Here is an 18,750-nt window from a genome sequence, read left to right as displayed (position 1 = left end):
CCCTGGTCTGATTCAGTTTAGATATCACTAGATACGGGAATGATTTCAAAGAAAAAATGATGGATTTTGGAAAAGGACCAAAAAAAAAACAAAGGACAACTTTTTTAAAGGATCCCTCACATGTTTTCTCTTCTTTCTTAGTTGTTTATTATTCAATTGCTGAAGTACGGTTGCTTTACGGTTAAAAAAAATAAAAGTACCTCCGTATTAGAAAATGTCACTACCGCTACGACACGCTTTGGAGAACGTCACCTCTGTTGATAGAATTTTGGAGGACTTGTTAGTTCGTTTTATAATAAATTGTCCGAATGAAGATTTGTCAAGTGTCGAGAGAGAACTGTTCCATTTCGAAGAAGCCTCATGGTTTTACACGGATTTCATCAAACTGATGAACCCAACCTTACCGTCTTTGAAGATTAAATCATTTGCTCAATTAATCATAAAGTTGTGCCCTTTAATTTGGAAATGGGATATAAGAGTAGACGAAGCGCTTCAGCAATTCTCTAAGTACAAAAAGAGTATTCCAGTGAGAGGTGCTGCTCTATTCAATGAGAATTTGAGTAAAATATTACTGGTGCAAGGTACAGAATCGGATTCGTGGTCATTTCCAAGAGGTAAGATTTCTAAAGACGAAAATGATATAGATTGTTGTATTAGGGAAGTCAAGGAGGAGATAGGCTTTGACTTGACAGATTATATTGATGAGAATCAGTTCATTGAAAGGAATATTCAAGGGAAGAATTACAAAATATTTTTGATATCCGGGGTCTCAGAAATCTTCAACTTTAAACCACAAGTAAGGAATGAGATTGATAAGATTGAATGGTTCGATTTCAAAAAAATCTCTAAGACATTGTACAAATCCAATGTTAAGTATTATCTTATCAATTCTATGATGAGACCTTTATCAATGTGGCTAAGACACCAAAGACAAATAAAGAATGAAGACCAATTGAAGTCTTATGCAGAGGAACAATTGAAACTATTACTAGGCATTACAAAAGAGGAGCAGATTGACCCCGGCAGAGAATTATTGAACATGCTACATACTGCTGTACAAGCAAACAGCAACAATATCATAACCTCCAACGAACAGGTGCCCTCGAATCAACAAGGAGAACAAGAAAAACAAGAAGAACAATTTCAACAAGAACAGGAGAAACAACAGTTACCACCACCGCCACCACCACTGCAACAACAACAACAATCAGTCTTTCCTTCTCTCTCAGAACCATTTGCAGGCGCCAACAATGTTATACCACCTGCAATGCCTATGGTGAATTCATTCATGTCAAATCCTCAGCTGTTTGCTTCAATGAATGGTCAACCGTTTGCACCTTTCCCATTCATGTTACCAATAAACAACAGCACCAACAACAACGGTGGTCACAACACTCTTCCAACGCAGATACCTCCTAACTTCAATGCCCCTCCAAATCCAATGGCATTTGGTGTTCCAAACATGCACAATTTTTCAAGACCAACTTTATCCCAACCTTTTTCCCTACCCCCTGCTCCACCATTACATCACAATATTTTGCCCACTAATTCTGTTGAAAATAGTTCTTCTTCAAGACAATTATTGAACTTATTAAACTCAAAAAAGTCTGAAGAAAATGAACAGATTAGCGAAAAGCCAAAATTAAAAATTTTGCAGAGAGGAACTGATTTGAATTCAACCAACCAAAACGTTCCTCATGATTCTGCCAACTCAAATTCTCAAGCTTTATTAAATTTGTTGAGAAAGCCGGCACCATCTCAAGAATCCCATTCTTCCACTGTAGATACTTCGTCACTATCAAATGACTCTTATTCTGATACACAACAAGAGGATTATGAAGATTTTGAAAGCAGTTCAGATGAAGACATGGAGCCAATCAAAGAAAGAAGAAACTCGTCAAATGAAGAAGTCAAAGTCAACATTATACCAAGCGAAAAAGACGGCCAAAGAAGGCCAAAGAAAGAACAAAGAACAGAAACCAAAAAATTCAAATCAGGCGACTCAACGGAATCCGACATCATGGAATGGAGACCTACGAAGTCTTTAGTTTCTTCGCAAAGTAAACAAAACTCATTAGTAAGAGCTCCTAATAAAGAGACCAGTTCATATCGTCAAGAAATGCACATCAACAATAACAGTGCGTATGAAGCTTTCGAAAGCAGTTCTGACGGAGAAGACGAGAAGAAATTAAAAGAATTGGAACAAAAGCAAGACAGTTCTAAAGGAATAAGCCAAGAAATATTGAAAGAGAATAACTTTCAGGATGGCGAAGTTCCTCACAAAAATATGACAACCGACAGTAACAAATCTATCAATGAAACAGCCAGGTTTTCATCAGCTACAAGTACTATAAAAAAGACACCTAAGGTGAAATTACTAAAACGTGGTGAAACAATCCCCACTTTAGCAAATGAAAACAAAACACTTGGATCAAACTCGAACCAGTCTTCGTCAAAAGATTTATTGCAAATGCTAAGAAATCCAATATCTTCCACTGTATCTTCAAATCAACAATCACCTAAGTCACAACAACTAGATGGGGATGAAGAAATCATGATGATGCTGAAGAGAAATTCCGTGTCTGAACATCAAAACAATGAAGAATCTCCATCAAAATTGCCAAAAAAAAATGAAGCAAACGCAGCTGAATTACTAGGAATGTTAAGTCAAAAGGACGCTGCATCTCCAAAACAACCTGGTAGTATTGACGCGAACATGGAAGGTAATTCAGCAAAAGGACTGTTGAGTATGCTGGGAAAAGGTAACGTTTCAAAGCCACCTCCGACTACCGATACCCCATCAAATGAATTGTTCAACTTGTTGAAGCAAAACGAAATTACTGAAAACCAAGAATCTAATAATAACTCGTCTGAATTACTAAGTTACTTGAAACCTAATCCACTCGAAAATAGATATTCAAAAGTCTCAAGCGAAGACAACTCCCACGAATTACTAAACATTTTGCATGGTAATAAAAGTAACAACACCTTCAATAATAGTATATACACCACGCCAACAGCCACTTCTACGGCCGCTGCAACCGGATTCCCCCTAATGTCTGCTAGTCAAGGAAATTCTTCAAACGAATTACTAAGTATGTTACAAAACAGACCAACAGCTACAAATGCACAAACGTTTGACATACGTTCCAATGGGAACATGGAATCTAACGAATTATTGAATATCTTGCATAGGAAATGAAAAAAAAATATAACGATTTTTTATAAATATACTATATATAGGCATTAGCAATAAATGGGAACAACTAAATTACTCAATAAATAAGTACGTACGGAAGTAACGGAGTATCCATTTGTCTTTGTTGTTCCATCACTCTTCGACATCGGAAGTAATTTCGAATTGATCCAGTATATCATTTAGCTCCTTATCTTCACTAGTTGGATTCACTAAACTACTCATAGTATTGACTCTGGGCCAGACTAAATTTTTATCCTTAATGCTTGTGTTCAATAAAATTAGACAACCATAGCACAATTTCATATCATTATTATCACTGTCATCATCACTATTTATGGAGTCCCTTTTTATTTCGTTTAACAATTCAACATAATGAGTGTGAGATTGTCCTAATTTCGAATCTTGCCACTGCTTGAATAAATGTTCTTCCTCGGTGGTCTCTCTAGGATAAGGTGTAGTGACCGTAATTCTATCCAGCCAATTCGATGGGTTAGTATAGATTTTAGATTGGCATATTTGACATTGCGATGTCTTTGTTGTACTAGGTTTAGGCTCTGCTAGTTTATCTGCGGTTCTTAAAACCGTTGATATTATATTCGAATAATCGTTTTGAATATCTTGGAAATATTTGGTAGTAATTTCATTGATTGTCATGTTCTTGATTAGTTTTTGTTGATTGATCGCCGATGTTGGTTTCTTCGAAACTAAACAGTTGGGTTTGGAGTTAGTTTCTTCAACGTTGATGAGGAATTTGGTCATGTTTTTAATTTGCAGGAAACTTTCGATTTCAACCGATAGTAGATCTTTCATTGGATATAAGTTTTTATAATTACATGGCTTATTGTCCAATGTGTCAAAAGATTCAGAGTCTAAGAAAGTGGCTATTTGAGAACCTTTACCTTTCACCACAAGAGAAATGATCACCTCAGATAGCTTTGTCATGGAGTGGCCCCACAAAATAGCATCGTTGCCATTTTCAAATGCAAAATGTTTGATTAATTGGGTTTTCATAATCGACGTTAGGTCAGTTCTAGATGAGTTGTTTAAACAATATTCGCTTAATATTTCCTTCAAAGATAACTTATCCTCATTACCCACCGACCTGGATTTAGCAAAAATTTCAAAATTTCCATCGTCGATGATCAAATTCGATACGCTCGATGTGCTATTGAAAAATTCATTTATATCAATGAAGTGAACTTTATATATGTCGGATATTTCATTCAGTTCTAGCATTTTTTCCTTGATCAGTAATTTCATTTGCTCTTTAATAATAGGAAGATTGTCCTCGGTTGATATGGTAAGTATATCGACCGTGAAACCCGTGTGATTGTTGTGCTGTTTGTTCTGCTCCAATAACAAATCATGGACTATATCTAGCATAACTAAGGATCCTGAGTCAGAAAGTGACAAGGGCAACAATATTTTTCCAACAGAACCTTCTTTTTCGAGCGGATATACGACCTTGAACAAGTTTCTGAAAAATTCATCTTTCATCATTTGCTTTCTTTGCTTAGTACTAACGAACTTAATGAAGCACTCATCGCAAAACTTTTCCTTCCTCGACAAAACAGTCGCTAGGGTTTTGGCTGTTACGGGACATCTCTGACACTCCATGACTTGACCGAACTATAATTTGGGCACTTGATACAAAGTGCAAATTAAATATTTCCAGTTTCAAACTCATCTCATCTCATCGCCATTATGGGAAATTTTCACTATTATAACTGAAAAATTATGAACTCCGTGATTCATGACAATGAAACCTCCCCCATATAAAGAACATATTCGAGAAATCTGCCACTCAAAGTATACTAACCACCATCGCCAAAGTATGCAGGTTAATAGAGCCATACGCCGAATATCATAACAGCAACTTTAAGTTACGGCAACATAAGGTGTTACTAAAGTCAGCTCGATTTTGTATTATCACGATAAACGGCGCGTCAGAGGCCCTGACTAACTTTTGTGTTTGGACGGCCAGTGGGAAAGATCTTTTAAAGGAATTAAGAGGAATCTTACCTACTGTGGAAGAGAAGCAAAATCTGAAAGTGACGTTAGACATCACATCGAGGTGCCCAATTGCCAATGAAGAGTTTTATTTCAAAGAACAAAACTGCCATTTTGGCCACCATTGCCGCTACAGGTACTGCCGTTGGTGCATATTATTATTACACCCAATTGCAACAACAGCAACAACAAGGGAAGAAGGAAACGCTCTCTCGGGATGAAAAGAAGGAGGCAAAGGGGTCTCAGAAGAAAGCTGAAAGTGCTAAGAAATCGGCAAGTGAATCAAAGCCCCCCGTTTATCCAGTCACTGCTAATGGGGAACCAGATTTTTCAAAAAAAGCAGATTTTACTGCTGAAGAAAAGGATAAATACGCATTAGCCTTAAAGGACAAGGGTAATCAATACTTTAGAAATAAGAAGTATGATGACGCTATTAAATACTACAATTGGGCATTGGAATTGAAGGAAGACCCTGTTTTCTACTCGAACTTGTCCGCCTGTTATGTTTCTGTTGGCGACTTGAAAAAGGTTGTTGAAATGAGTACCAAGGCCCTTGAGTTAAAACCCGATTACTCGAAAGTTTTATTGAGAAGAGCCTCTGCTAATGAGGGGTTGGGAAATTTTGCTGATGCGATGTTTGATTTGTCTGTATTGTCCCTAAACGGTGACTTCAATGATGCTTCTATTGAACCAATGTTGGAAAGAAACTTGAATAAACAAGCTATGTCAAGATTGAAAGAAAAGTTCGGTGACGTTGATGCCGCTACTGCTACACCAACAGAACTATCTACCCAACCACTAAAAGAACGTAAGGACAAGCAAGAAAGCTTACCTTCAGTTACATCTATGGCCTCATTCTTTGGTATTTTCAAGCCTGAGTTAACCTTTGCTAACTGTGACGAATCCAATGAAGCTGATAAAGAATTAATGAACGGGTTAGCTAATTTGTACAAGAGATCTCCTGACAGTTACGATAGGGCTGATGAATCCTTCACGAAAGCTGTAAAGTTATTTGAAGAACAACTGGATAAGGATAATGAGGACGAAAAAGTGAAAGAAAAATTAGCTATCTCTTTGGAACATACTGGTATTTTCAAATTTTTGAAAAACGATCCGTTGGGAGCTCATGAAGACATCAAGAAAGCCATCGATTTGTTCCCAAGAGTCAATTCATACATCTACATGGCCTTAATTATGGCTGATAGAAATGACTCTACAGAATATTATAACTACTTTGACAAAGCTTTGAAATTGGATTTGAATAACTCTTCTGTGTATTATCATCGTGGTCAAATGAACTTCATCTTACAAAACTATGATCAAGCAGGTAAAGACTTCGACAAGGCTAAAGAATTAGACCCAGAGAACATCTTCCCTTACATTCAACTAGCATGTTTAGCATACCGTGAAAATAAATTTGATGACTGTGAAACCCTGTTCAGTGAAGCTAAGAGAAAATTCCCAGAGGCACCAGAAGTACCAAATTTCTTCGCTGAAATATTAACTGACAAGAACGATTTCGATAAGGCTTTGAAACAATACGATTTGGCTATTGAATTAGAGAACAAATTGGAAGGTATTTACGTTGGTATCGCACCATTGGTCGGTAAGGCTACTTTATTGACAAGAAATCCAACAGTTGAGAATTTTATTGAAGCTACCAATCTATTAGAAAAAGCATCCAAATTAGATCCAAGAAGTGAACAAGCTAAAATTGGTTTGGCTCAAATGAAATTGCAACAAGAAGATATCGACGAGGCTATTGCATTATTCGAAGAGTCTGCTGATCTTGCCAGAACTATGGAGGAGAAATTGCAAGCCATTACTTTTGCTGAAGCAGCCAAAGTTCAACAAAGAATCAGATCCGATCCAGTATTGGCTACCAAGATTCAAGAAACTCTAGCTAAATTACGTGAACAAGGTTTAATGTAAACATTGAACACATTTCAAAAAAAAATTTTAAAAAAAAGACAGAAACAAAAAATAAACAGCACGGCAAAAAAGAAACAGTGTTGATATGTCACTCTGGAATTTTTTGTTTTTCATTTTTGTTTCAATATACACATATGTATGTTAGAATATATACATATCCATCTTTTTTTTTTTCTTTCATTCTGTAAATAATTAGCAGTACGTATAACCAAAATCAAAAATTTTCAACCTTCATTTTCTTAGTATTTTTTCCGGGGCCGAATAATAATTTGATTGACTACAAAGGACATACACCATCTGACGAAGACAAGTGCAAATAGCCAGTAGCAACGAGCAGACCAAATCTAAAATATGTCTTTGTTCAACGTATTACATCCGCTATTGAAGGGGTCCAATAGCTTCAAACCAAGATTGAACCAGTTTTTATTTAACAATGTTTCCGCAATCACAATAAGAACTCTAATGAAAACCCACAAAGGTACAGCAAAGAGGTGGAGGCGTACCGGCAATACTTTCAAAAGAGGCATAGCTGGTAGAAAACATGGTAATATAGGCTGGTCCCATAGATCCTTGAAAGCCTTGAGCGGAAGGAAAACAGCCAATTCATCTTATTTAAAACATCTAAAACGTTTACTACCTTACCATTGAGAAAATAGTCTTTCGCATGTTCTCTCCTATCAACTAATATGGCCTTCCATTCCAGATTATTCGTTCTAATGCGCATTTTCTGTCCTCATGTACATACAACGTAATGGTATACCTTTAAATGATATATTTATGTAAATCGACAACCTTACTTAAAAAAGCCAAGTTTTAAAACAAAAATAGATCGTTGTTTGGGCATATAGCCGCAGCTTTAAGACACCGTTACATCCAATGTGCCATTGTGATATTTCTAAAGTTGATTATATTTAAAAAAAAATTATTATATTAAAACTTTTATAAAAGTCTATTAAAAGCATTTCTGTCGAAACGGTTTAGGTGGGTAAATAAGTAAATATGCTATCAAAACTTCAACTATTTTTCGCTTTGGCTATTTCCGGTAAATTCCTTTTCAATCCACCTACGTGTCACGTTGTCTCTTTTCAATTCTGCGGTTGGGAAGTAATGGTAATTCGTTTTCAGTGAAATAGCAAATGGTACATTGTCAAATGTCATCAATCTCATCTTACAATAACTATTGTCTGGAATTGTTTTGACAACCTCCAGAAATTTATCTAGGTTGGGGGTCTCAATTTCATTGACATGTGTAATAAAGTTCGTTGCGGAGATACCATATTGAATTGCTGGTGATGATTCTCCCCTAAATGTACAGTAGACACCCTTTGGGACATCAGCCATTGCTTGTAAAACAGCATGGTGTGGTTTTTGTAAGATACTACCGGCAAATATTACAAAATGATCAGTTTCTTTGACCTCAACGGTTTTGATCTTCAAATCTACAATATTACCGTCACGAACCACTTTGAAATTCAGTATGGTTGGGGGTAAAATACCATCTGCCGAGCTTATAACCCCATTCAAATCATTCATTTCAATGACTAACTTATCATCAACGGATAAAATGACATCACCTGTTTCTAAGTGAACTTCGTCTTCCGTATAAGACACTCTAGAAACAGTGATGAATTGTAGTCTATTATTTGATTCTTGTTCCATACGCGTGATCCACTCTTCTGGAACTCCTCTAATTCTAGCTTGTAAAACAGAAAGTGAACCAAACCCAGCATCAACTATACTCATTCTCGGTTTACCACCATTTTTCAGGATATCTATGACCTCCTTACAATCCATTATGTCTAAACCCATCAAATATACTTTCTCTTTATTTTCCAATCGTTCACCTAAAAATGGGAGCCACAAGCCTCTTACGGTACCGTCATTATCTGTCAAAATACCAGAATTGCATCTGGTACTGACGTTACAGTCAATGGAAATGGCTTCTAAATTAGTAGCACGATATCTTGGAATTAGATTACTTGGGATACTTACAGAGGAAATGTCAGTGACAGTTGTTTCTGACGTGACAATTCTCTCATTTTGAGTAAAACCTATGAATTGAAGTTTATCACCACGTTTCATTCTTGTGGCGGATAATTTAGGAGTGATTACTTGGGCCTCTACCAATTTTGGATCATATTTGACTACGGCGAAATTATGAGTTGGGTGAAGAAATTCAACTGTAGCTGGAACCACAAGAGAGTCTGCAATGGTAACGAAGGTATCGAGACAGTCATGCGGAACCACTCTTCTGGAGACAAGCACATATCCTTTTTCGGCATCGACAATCAAACCAGATGTCTTCCAGATATTTGCAGAAAGCGAATCCAATGGAACTGCAGCCATTGTGGCCACCGTACATAATGAAGATGATAGTTTAGCTATTTCATCATTTTTGATTGGAATAGGAATAATTTTGGCTGAGCGTGGTTTCAATGGTTCAGCTGGAAGTGGATCTGCAACATTGGTGAAATCCCAAATACCGGTAGTGTCATTTCTTGTGTATACTCTAAATTCATTGCACCAATGGCGGTCAATGTAAATAGATGTAACGAGGGGAGAATGTTGATCTGTGAGATGATGGTATCGTACAGTAACACGCTTACGATCTGGAATGGTTTTCATTATTTCAATAAATGTATCCAAATCAGGTGTTTCTTTGTTGTTTATAGAATCCACGATCCAACCTACTCTTTCCTTTGAATCAAAATTGAACGATCCTGATGCGCTACTTAAAAATACACCTCGAATAGGCAATGCATAAAATCTTGCCATTTGGTATGACAGTTCGTGAAAAGTAGCTCCACAAACCTCTACATAACGATGAGGACTGATAGAATGCAGATCACCAATCTTGCAAACGACGTTATGTTCGACACCACCTCTTTGGATAACCAAATTGACTTCATTTCCCACATTTTCGTCTTGAATTTTATCTACTTGCATGAATGAAGAAATAGTTTCGTCGTTTATTGAAATTAAAGTGTCACCTTCTCTAATTTTACCGTCACCTGGGCCTTCTCTCAAGACAGTTTCTGCCACCAAGAGACCGATATTTTCGGGAAATTTGGCGCGGGCTTCACTCTCTCTCTCTGAAGTTAAACCTAATCTTCTACACTCGTCGTATGGCCTCAATAACCATTGAACTTGGATTGTACCACGAGTGATAGGTTGATTGTTTTGAACGCAAACCAATGCTCTCAAAATTCTATCTAGTGGTAGAAAAAAATCAGTGGATGCTTCTGTTGAACCACCAGCCTGCAAGGCTACTGCATACCCATCTATATTTACCACTGGAGACCCACTTGAACCACCGGAGGCGGATGCAGCAGCTTGAATGTATTCAGTGTTGAAATCGTTATATGTAAGCTCACCATATTCTGGCGCATTTCTGTCAATTCTACTAATAAAACCTGCTAGAATACTTAACTTTTCACCGGCATCGTTACCAACAACTCTAATTTCGGAACCGACTTTAGCCAAACTTGGTTTCAAGGTCAAAGCTTTAATTTTAGAGTACTTTATCTTTTTCGGGTCAAATTTCAGGAACCCGAAATCATGAACAGGATCTCTATAAATCGGTATAACATCACACTCTTCATGGTTATCAAAAACCACGTAACCTACAAAAGGGCCCGGTCCGACAACGTGTCTGTTTGTCAAGATGATACCTAATTCGGCATCCACCACGAATCCCGTAGCTTCAGACACCAAAGCAGAATCGCAGTCGAATGGTGCAACTTGTGAAAAATGAATGGAGACTACTGATTGAACCACATTGGAAATAGTGTTTTGCCATCTCAAGTAATTTTCTGAGTCCGTGAGCACCGCAGCATTATTGTTAGCAAAATGAAGTGGCTCTATGACAACCTCGTGGTCTGTGTAGTCTTCATCTTGTTCTCCAGTGGCGCATTCCAACTGTTTCCTCTTCACGGGCGATGTTTCAGCTGAAAGTCCATCGGAAACCTCGGCGTGATCCCTTTTCTTTATATTGCTCAACGATATAGTCATTAATAGGTGTAATGAAACGTTATGTTGATGCTATTGGGGATTTGAATAGAAGAGAAGATGTGGTGGCTAAACTCTTGTACAAAAACCCTCGTAGAACTTCTGTATTTACGTACAAATTTTCTGATTTTTTCACGTCATCGCCTAACGGAAAAAAAGAAAGAAAATATATCACTCGGCACGTCAAGCTGACGTGGAATAGTAGTGCGACAGTAAATAATAAAGAAAATATGCTTGTCTATTTTGTATGTAATGTATAGTGTTGTTGCGTCCAGGCTTCTAATTACGTGGCTCCTGTTGATGCTCGTGTTGCTGTTGCTGTTGCTGTTGCTGTTGCTGTTGCTGTTGCTGTTGCTGTTGCTGTTGCTGCAAAAGTATTTGGTGCAGTTCCATCACCTGTTGGAAGTTGCCATTCCCTTGAGGTGGCATTTGAGGTGGTGGCTGCATATACATCGGGTTCTGCATTTGACCCATGGAAGGCGCACCATATGGATGTGGCGGTTGGCCCTGAGGCATTTGCATAAACGGAGCTTGAATTGGAAGTGGAAGATTGTTGTACGCAGGTGGCACGTTGTTATATGGCCCTGCGTTGGGGAATTGGGCCGGTGGCACTTGGCCGAAAGGTGGRGCTGGGTATTGGAAGTTGGATGGTTGTGGGAAAGGGGGGTAGGGGGGATATGGCATACCGTTTGGCTGTGGTAGATATGGGTAGTTATTTACAGGAACTTGTTGTTGTTGTTGTTGTGGTGGTGGTGGTGATTGCTGTCTCACTGGCATCTGAGCCGGGCGGTTTTGGCTAGGTGCCGCATTGCCATCATGCTTAGTATTTTCACGAGCATTTCTCGATTTGTACCCATGTTGCAGCGCAGCACCTTTGCTCCCATTACTATTCATGCCCATTGGTGGCACCAATTTAGGCAGATTTGTTGGCCTTGGTTGACGGGCCTTCTTCACTTTCGTAGTGTCGAAATCATTGGGCTGCTTGCGGTTGTCCCTTTTCTTTCTCTGTTGCTGCTGTTGCTGTTTTTTCATTTTCTTGAAGAGGGCTTCCTTTTCGTCGTCAGAAAATTCTTGTTCCTCTTCAGGTAATTCTTCGTCATACCCGTTAGACGCATCGGTACCTCTGTTGCGCTTCAACTCAAAAGTGTCTATCCAGTGGGCATCCGGAGTGACGATGAACGCCTTTTCACCCAACCGGGCTTTCAAATCGTCAAACAAGGCCATCTTCGAGTCAGGCAGTCTGATTCTATAGAAGGGATTCTGCAAGGGCCCAAACACTTCCGCCAAGAGCCCAACCAAAGTCCTGTCCTCGAGACAGAAGATGGAGCCCTCTTTCAAAACACGTTTTTCACCCGACAACGTGGCATGTATAATGATGTTGTTTTCAAACGCAGACTTCAAGACACCTATGGGGGTAATGATGGTCTTGTCAGAAATCTCATAGTCCTCCGGCAAGTCTGGAACGGTTTCCTCCAGTATCTCGTTTTTGGATATTATGGGGCCCGCGGATGAAGGATCCTCGTCTTCATCCTCATCCTGATCCTCGTCTTCAGCCCCATCCTCATCTCCGGCCTCTTCCGCATCAGACGCATCTTCACTGCCTGACGATTCCGAATCAGACGAGTCGGAGGAACTGCCTTCCACAGCCTCATCGTTCTTAATTTCATCCGCATCGTCACCCAAGAGCTCCAAATCAACGTCATCCTTGGGAAGTTCCAACTGCAAGTCCTGATCCGGGTTTTCTAAAGCCTTTGCAAACAAGTCATCGCTCATGGTTACTGACTATATCAATCTCCTGTACATAGGCCTTCCACACTGCAGACAACCCTACGCTGTATACCATCGTAAGACTTCTTTTTTTTTATCACCTAAGCTCATCGCCTGAAAAATTTCACCTGCGGAAAAAGAAACGCTCAGGGTCTTACCCGAGCGGCGGGGTCATTATCCCTGTGGGATTCCAATAGATAGTATAGATAAGCAGTAAACCGTGCCATAGTGCGCGGTACTACACGCACTATGGCACGGCGAGGACCCTATTGTGTGGTATCTAATCGAGGTCAGTAGGTAGCGCGAAGGGAAGGCGACGGCGAAGGGAAGGCCATTAGATCTCTCGAGAAATCTAATGGAGCCACTGGCACAGCAAGACAGGATGGCCATACGGCGATGGGCAAGACGCAACGGAAGCGGCTAGCGGTCGGAACACCAGACCTCGTACCATAGCTCACCTTCTTATATAGCAGTCGCGATAACCATTGCCTTGCCGACGATAACCGAGCCCACGGCAAGGGCCTGCTATCTCGGGCGAACTGCCAAAAAAAAAAACCCCGTCATTAGTCAGAGAGAGCACATCGGAAGATAGATAGAGACTTGGCATTTCGCAGGTATTAGCCATACATATACAAGCTTAGATTACACTACTTTCCCGCCGCTCTACCGATCCTGCTCGACCAAGACTAATTATCGTAGTTGGATGATTGCGTCAGAATAGAACTCTGCATTTCACACGCCTATAACACTCTATCTTTCTCTTCTTTTCTTTTTTTTTTTCCCACACACAATCACGGGACACTGAAAGGGATCTAACTATGTCACTGCAATCGAATAATTACGTCTCTGCTCGCTCAGGGATGGCCTCCGAAGACGCATCGGAGGTCTCCTCGATAAATTCTTCATTGCCCGCATCCTACTCTAAGGAGTTTGCTGCTGGTCCAGCGCCTCTTTCTGATCTGCAAAGCACCAAGTCGAACGATGGCTCAAGAGGTTTGTCTATAACGAGAACCTTGACTAGCCGGTTTCACGACATCAAGAAAGCGGTCGATGACGACAACGCACAGACAGATGAGGCTTCTGCAGACGTCAATAAACTATTAGAATCGAGGTTCGACGTTGCCGACGCTCTTAGACTACAGCACAATGAGTCACTCCAATCAGATTTGAACCTCCCCGCTACACATTCCACTACTGCAGGCGCTTCCTCGTCCACGCAGTCTGTTTCTCCATCTTCTGTTCGAAACGACACCACACGGCACAAAACCTCCATGGACTCCAAACTTATGAGGAACAGGCTATGTTCAGCGTCCACCAAAGGCTCCGCCAAGGACCTCGAGGCCCAGGGAATATCTGAGTTCGAACCCGACGAGCCGACCGTAAAAAGAGTCTTTACCAACAAGTCTACCGGGCAGTTGGAGCTGCCTCCCGATGGTGGGTATGGCTGGGTCGTGACGTTCTGTGTCTTTTTGACCATGTTCTCCACGTGGGGGTGCAACGCATCTTTTGGTGTGGACCTGGCTTATTATCTGAACCACGACACTTACCCAGGCGCGTCGAAGTATGACTATGCCTTAATCGCGGGTCTTACTGTGTGTCTTGGTCAAATCCTGTCCCCTTTCGTGATGGCCCTGATGAGAATAATCGGTCTCCGGACTACCATGCTTTTTGGTAACGCCGTCATGCTTGCTGGATATATCTTGGCTTCTTTCACAACCAAGCTATGGCAATTGTATCTCACCCAGGGGGTCATGATCGGTTGTTCCATATCGCTAATTTTTGTTCCAGCAACAACCGTCTTACCAGGCTGGTTCTTAAAGAAAAGGGCCGTTGCGATGGGAGTCTCATTATTAGGCACTGGTGCCGGTGGTGTCGTATATGGCCTGGCCACAAATAAAATGCTTTCCGATTTCGGCGATACGAGATGGTGTCTTCGTATCTTGGGTATATCGTGTACCCTAAGTATTCTCGTTGCCACTGCATTAATTAGGGAAAGGAACCCCACCCCCGCTGTCGGCTTAAGGTCATTCCGAGCCATGGTTGGTCAACTAAAGGCAATGTTTTCATTAAAAGTTATAACAAAACCTTTCGTTTCATTAATTGCGCTATGGTTCATGTTCGCACTGTTTGCTTATAATCTGATGATTTTTACTCTATCTTCATATGCAATCTCGAAGGGTTTATCTTCACACAACGCCTCCACATTAACTGCCATTTTGAATGGTTCTCAAGCCATTGGAAGACCTATAATGGGTCTTGCCGGCGACAGGTATGGTAGAGCTAACGTAACCATCATTTTAACCACTTTGTTAGCGGTATACATGTTCGCGTTTTGGATTCCTGCACATACCTTCCTTCAACTGATTTTCTTTTCAATCATGGTTGGCTCATGTGTCGGTGTCGCTAACGTCATGAACACGGTCTTGATTGCTGATATGGTTAAACCAGATGAGTTTCTACCCGCCTGGGCCTTCGTCAACTATTGCGGTGCTCCTTTCCTGTTGGTTTGTGAAGTAATTGCTCAAGCTTTAACTGTGGAAGACGATAAAAGCAACCCGTATTTACATACGCAAATTTTTTGCGGTTGTTGTTTCATTGCTGCACTAATTTTGATTTCCATCCTTCGTGAATATTCTATTAAATTGAAATTAACAGAAAGACAAGCAACTACAAACGAGCAATTACAGGATTGGAAGACAAGTGATTATGACACTGATTCTGCTAATGAAGATTGGAGTAAGCTGAATAAGAGAAAATTAAAATATGACCTTCTTTTGGGTCCCGGTTTAAAAAAATACCTAATGAGAATGGTATACCCAATGAAAGTTTAATTTTTCTGATTCCATGCATACTCGCATTATGGTTCACCCAATCTTTAGTATATAATATTCGCCACTTCCGTACTATTTAGTTTTCTTTTTTCTTCTTAATACGGATAAAAATAATAATAACATCGATATATCTCACCCAACTGGCATTTTGTTCTTAGTTTAATATCATACCAATACATATTTAAATATATATAACCATATGTATCAGCTTATCTTTAGGCACCAAGGAAACAAAAAAAAAAGTCTTTAATACTTGCGAAATATGTCTCCGAAGCATTCGCTGAAATTGCAATAAAACCACTTACACAATAAAATCTGAGAGGACCTATCAACGAGTGAGAAATGCAAGAGCTAAGTTTTTACCGTAACGATTTGCTCAACAAAAATAGTTCTTCGTCGCCATCATTTTTTAAGTCTGCTCTAAAGATATATAGTCTGTCTTTGAAGTTCTTGTACTGATCGACGACTTCCTTTAACATTGTGTTTAAACTTCCTAATAACCCATTAGAAGCTTCATGGTCATTTAGATTCGTTTTGATGAATATTTCGTATGCAACCTCGTTCAAACGGGAGTAAATTTTAATGAATTCATGAACGGAATTCAAAAGTAGAACTAATGAGGTTGGGTATGGTTGACCGGAATAATCGCCAACATTTATCTCATTTATATTAGTTGCGAAAAGTTTATGAGAAAGAATATTCGTCAAAAACACATTATGTAGACTTTCCAATTCGTCAATATTCAACGATCTTTCGACTTTGTATTGTTGAGCTCTACTGCTTGATGAGTCTGCTAATACGCTGACTTTCGGCCGTAGAATTCCATTTAGTTCGATGGTCCCATCCTTCAACGTGATTAAATCAAATTGATTTTGATCCTTTTTTTCTGTGTAGTTCAATTTTCTGGTCATCTCTTTAAAATTTTCGTCTATAATACAGTTCAAGTAATACGATTCCATTTTAAAGTTGAACTGTTGTAATTGTGTCCTTAATATACTAATTCTAGAAAGTTTGTTGATAATGTCACGGATGAGGGGATTATAACCTCTGATTTTCTTGAACGATCTAATTATGTTATTACTCTTTAACATTTCCTTTTGATAGAAGTAATCATTTTTTTTAAATCGCCATAAAAAATTGAAAATTCTTAGATACTCTTTTCTACCAAAAGGACGGTTCACGTTTAACACTAAACTTAATGGAGGATGTAGTATGTAGTCCAAAGTAAAAACATCCCAACCTACCGATCCATGTCCTAGATCAAGCACTCTCGCATCTAATCCATCAATGACCGAACCATTAGAAGAGTTATTCATCAAGTGCCTTAGGGAAGAAAGCTGGACAGCTTCTTGTAAGAGTCTTGTTAGTTTATAGTTTGGCAATGAATCCGACGGTGTTATTAGAATATCGCTAGCCTTTTCTATCAACATATCCATAAAATCGGATTTACCCATAAAGAGGATATCTTTTAATGCAAACACCACGTCTTTATAATGAAACTTTTGATTTAGGACATGGTTAGTGTAATTAACAATTTCAGAGTACTGGTCATTTATAATGTCAAAAAATCCAGTAGATATTCCCTTATAAGAATTGCTTTGGTACAAAACATGATACTTTTTGGAGAATTCGTTTGTCCATTGGATCTCCTTACAGTATTTTTCTAGGAAAATGTATGATTTACCAATCATAAATATTTTATATGCTGACTTTTTCGGTATGAAATTTGGAACTCTTTCTTGATTGAGTTCTATGGGGATATGGTAAATAAAATCAGCATCACCGCTTATTTCAGTGTTTTCGACAATAAAAAATTCTCCGTAGGTGGCCCGCAGTAGACCCTTGGTCAGCCAATTCATTAGATACTCGTAGTAAAGAGCAATCATTGAATCGAACAGATTAGCTGCTATATTTCTTATGGTAAGATCTCCATGAGACTTGAAGATGTTTAACTCAATTAAAAAGGTGTCCCCACTTAATTCCTCGAAGTGTTCCATGAATCTACAGTATATTCGAAGCCTTATTATATTTTCATATATTTCACGATATAATGATTTCAATGACACCACTGTCCCTGAAGAGACCAAATTGTTTACAAACGCTGTGTAATTTCGCAGCTCTTCTGAGATGTCAATGATTAATGCTTTTTTCATTGGAGAGATATTTGACATTCTAAATTTCTCTACTTTAGAGCCTAAATTATGATATATTAAACCTGCCTCAAAAATTAAATGTAAAAGGCCACTTTCAAAATTCGGTATCTTAGATGGAATCTGTATTTGCTCGCGATCGAACGGAAATAGCGCAGACGTGGTGGCGAGTAGAGTATACGACACGAATTTCAGAATATCTTCCTCGGGTATAGTGTTAACATAATAGGGATCTGATAGTTGTCTTAAAGTAACTGAGTTATAAGTCAAAGAGGGAACATAACGATTAGGTGAAGATATCATAGACCTCCTTTCTGAAAATCTATCCATATTTTCAAAAGAAGCTTCTGTGTATATACTTGGCGCTCGGACGGGACTTAATAAATGATCATGGTTGGCCAAGTTCTCCGTATTCAGCCCATTGGAAGTTTGCGTGGCTCTCGCTCTGCCTTGTGAAGGGAGCAAAGATTGGAAAACAGAGAGGTACTTTACCATATCATCTGTATTTTGGATCCCAAACAAAGCATCGAGAAATTTTTCAATCTTGTGCCACATAATTGTTGCCTCAGTCGAGTCTGATGATTGTAGTTTATGAAAATCAATCAGAGGACTCAATTGACTTACTGATTTGGTAGGGGATCGTAGCAAACTGACAACATCGGATACAAATGCCCTTAAGTTCGTCTGCGACAGTAATTGAGGAGCCAATGCCTCTATTATTCCATAAAGACTGGGCTCTAGTTCCATATTGATACTGTGACGCAAAAATGGATTAAGCGATCGTATACGTTATGGTTATTTTGTTGCGTATACTGGTTCCATTACGCATCTACTTACTCAGATGTGGCTATCC

The 18,750-nt window shown here is 39.2% G+C and overlaps 8 protein-coding genes across 8 annotated transcripts; 4 read left to right on the top strand and 4 right to left on the bottom strand.

Moving 5' to 3' along the window:
• Window positions 1-214: 214 nt before the first annotated feature.
• Window positions 215-3,202, top strand: DCP2 (decapping enzyme complex catalytic subunit; the record flags this gene model as incomplete). The annotated part of the gene is made up of 1 exon (XM_018367638.1): window positions 215-3,202. One exon carries the CDS (start codon window positions 215-217, stop codon window positions 3,200-3,202), a length of 2,988 nt encoding a protein of 995 aa, XP_018219762.1.
• Window positions 3,203-3,331: 129 nt separating this feature from the next.
• Window positions 3,332-4,816, bottom strand: NCS2 (Ncs2p; the record flags this gene model as incomplete). Its single annotated transcript, XM_018367637.1, has 1 exon — window positions 3,332-4,816. One exon carries the CDS (start codon window positions 4,814-4,816, stop codon window positions 3,332-3,334), a length of 1,485 nt encoding a protein of 494 aa, XP_018219761.1.
• A 471-nt stretch (window positions 4,817-5,287) lies between these two features.
• On the top strand, window positions 5,288-7,141 carry TOM70 (protein channel TOM70; the record flags this gene model as incomplete). The annotated part of the gene is made up of 1 exon (XM_018367636.1): window positions 5,288-7,141. The coding sequence occupies one exon, from the start codon at window positions 5,288-5,290 to the stop codon at window positions 7,139-7,141; it is 1,854 nt and encodes a 617-aa protein (XP_018219760.1).
• Window positions 7,142-7,492: 351 nt separating this feature from the next.
• MRP35 (mitochondrial 54S ribosomal protein bL35m) lies at window positions 7,493-7,789 on the top strand (the record flags this gene model as incomplete). Its single annotated transcript, XM_018367635.1, has 1 exon — window positions 7,493-7,789. The coding sequence occupies one exon, from the start codon at window positions 7,493-7,495 to the stop codon at window positions 7,787-7,789; it is 297 nt and encodes a 98-aa protein (XP_018219759.1).
• A 369-nt stretch (window positions 7,790-8,158) lies between these two features.
• Window positions 8,159-11,152, bottom strand: NMA111 (Nma111p; the record flags this gene model as incomplete). Its single annotated transcript, XM_018367634.1, has 1 exon — window positions 8,159-11,152. The coding sequence occupies one exon, from the start codon at window positions 11,150-11,152 to the stop codon at window positions 8,159-8,161; it is 2,994 nt and encodes a 997-aa protein (XP_018219758.1).
• Window positions 11,153-11,428: 276 nt separating this feature from the next.
• NAF1 (RNA-binding snoRNP assembly protein) lies at window positions 11,429-12,922 on the bottom strand (the record flags this gene model as incomplete). Its single annotated transcript, XM_018367633.1, has 1 exon — window positions 11,429-12,922. The coding sequence occupies one exon, from the start codon at window positions 12,920-12,922 to the stop codon at window positions 11,429-11,431; it is 1,494 nt and encodes a 497-aa protein (XP_018219757.1).
• An 812-nt stretch (window positions 12,923-13,734) lies between these two features.
• Window positions 13,735-15,747, top strand: ESBP6 (Esbp6p; the record flags this gene model as incomplete). The annotated part of the gene is made up of 1 exon (XM_018367632.1): window positions 13,735-15,747. One exon carries the CDS (start codon window positions 13,735-13,737, stop codon window positions 15,745-15,747), a length of 2,013 nt encoding a protein of 670 aa, XP_018219756.1.
• Window positions 15,748-16,106: 359 nt separating this feature from the next.
• Window positions 16,107-18,644, bottom strand: SPC98 (Spc98p; the record flags this gene model as incomplete). Its single annotated transcript, XM_018367631.1, has 1 exon — window positions 16,107-18,644. One exon carries the CDS (start codon window positions 18,642-18,644, stop codon window positions 16,107-16,109), a length of 2,538 nt encoding a protein of 845 aa, XP_018219755.1.
• Window positions 18,645-18,750: the final 106 nt, after the last annotated feature.

Source organism: Saccharomyces eubayanus, chromosome XIV, assembly GCF_001298625.1.
Source record: "Saccharomyces eubayanus strain FM1318 chromosome XIV, whole genome shotgun sequence".
In the NCBI taxonomy this organism is placed as follows: Eukaryota; Fungi; Ascomycota; class Saccharomycetes; order Saccharomycetales; family Saccharomycetaceae; genus Saccharomyces; species Saccharomyces eubayanus.
Note: the sequence above shows the minus strand (reverse complement) of the source record. Positions and strands in the feature narration are given on the sequence as shown.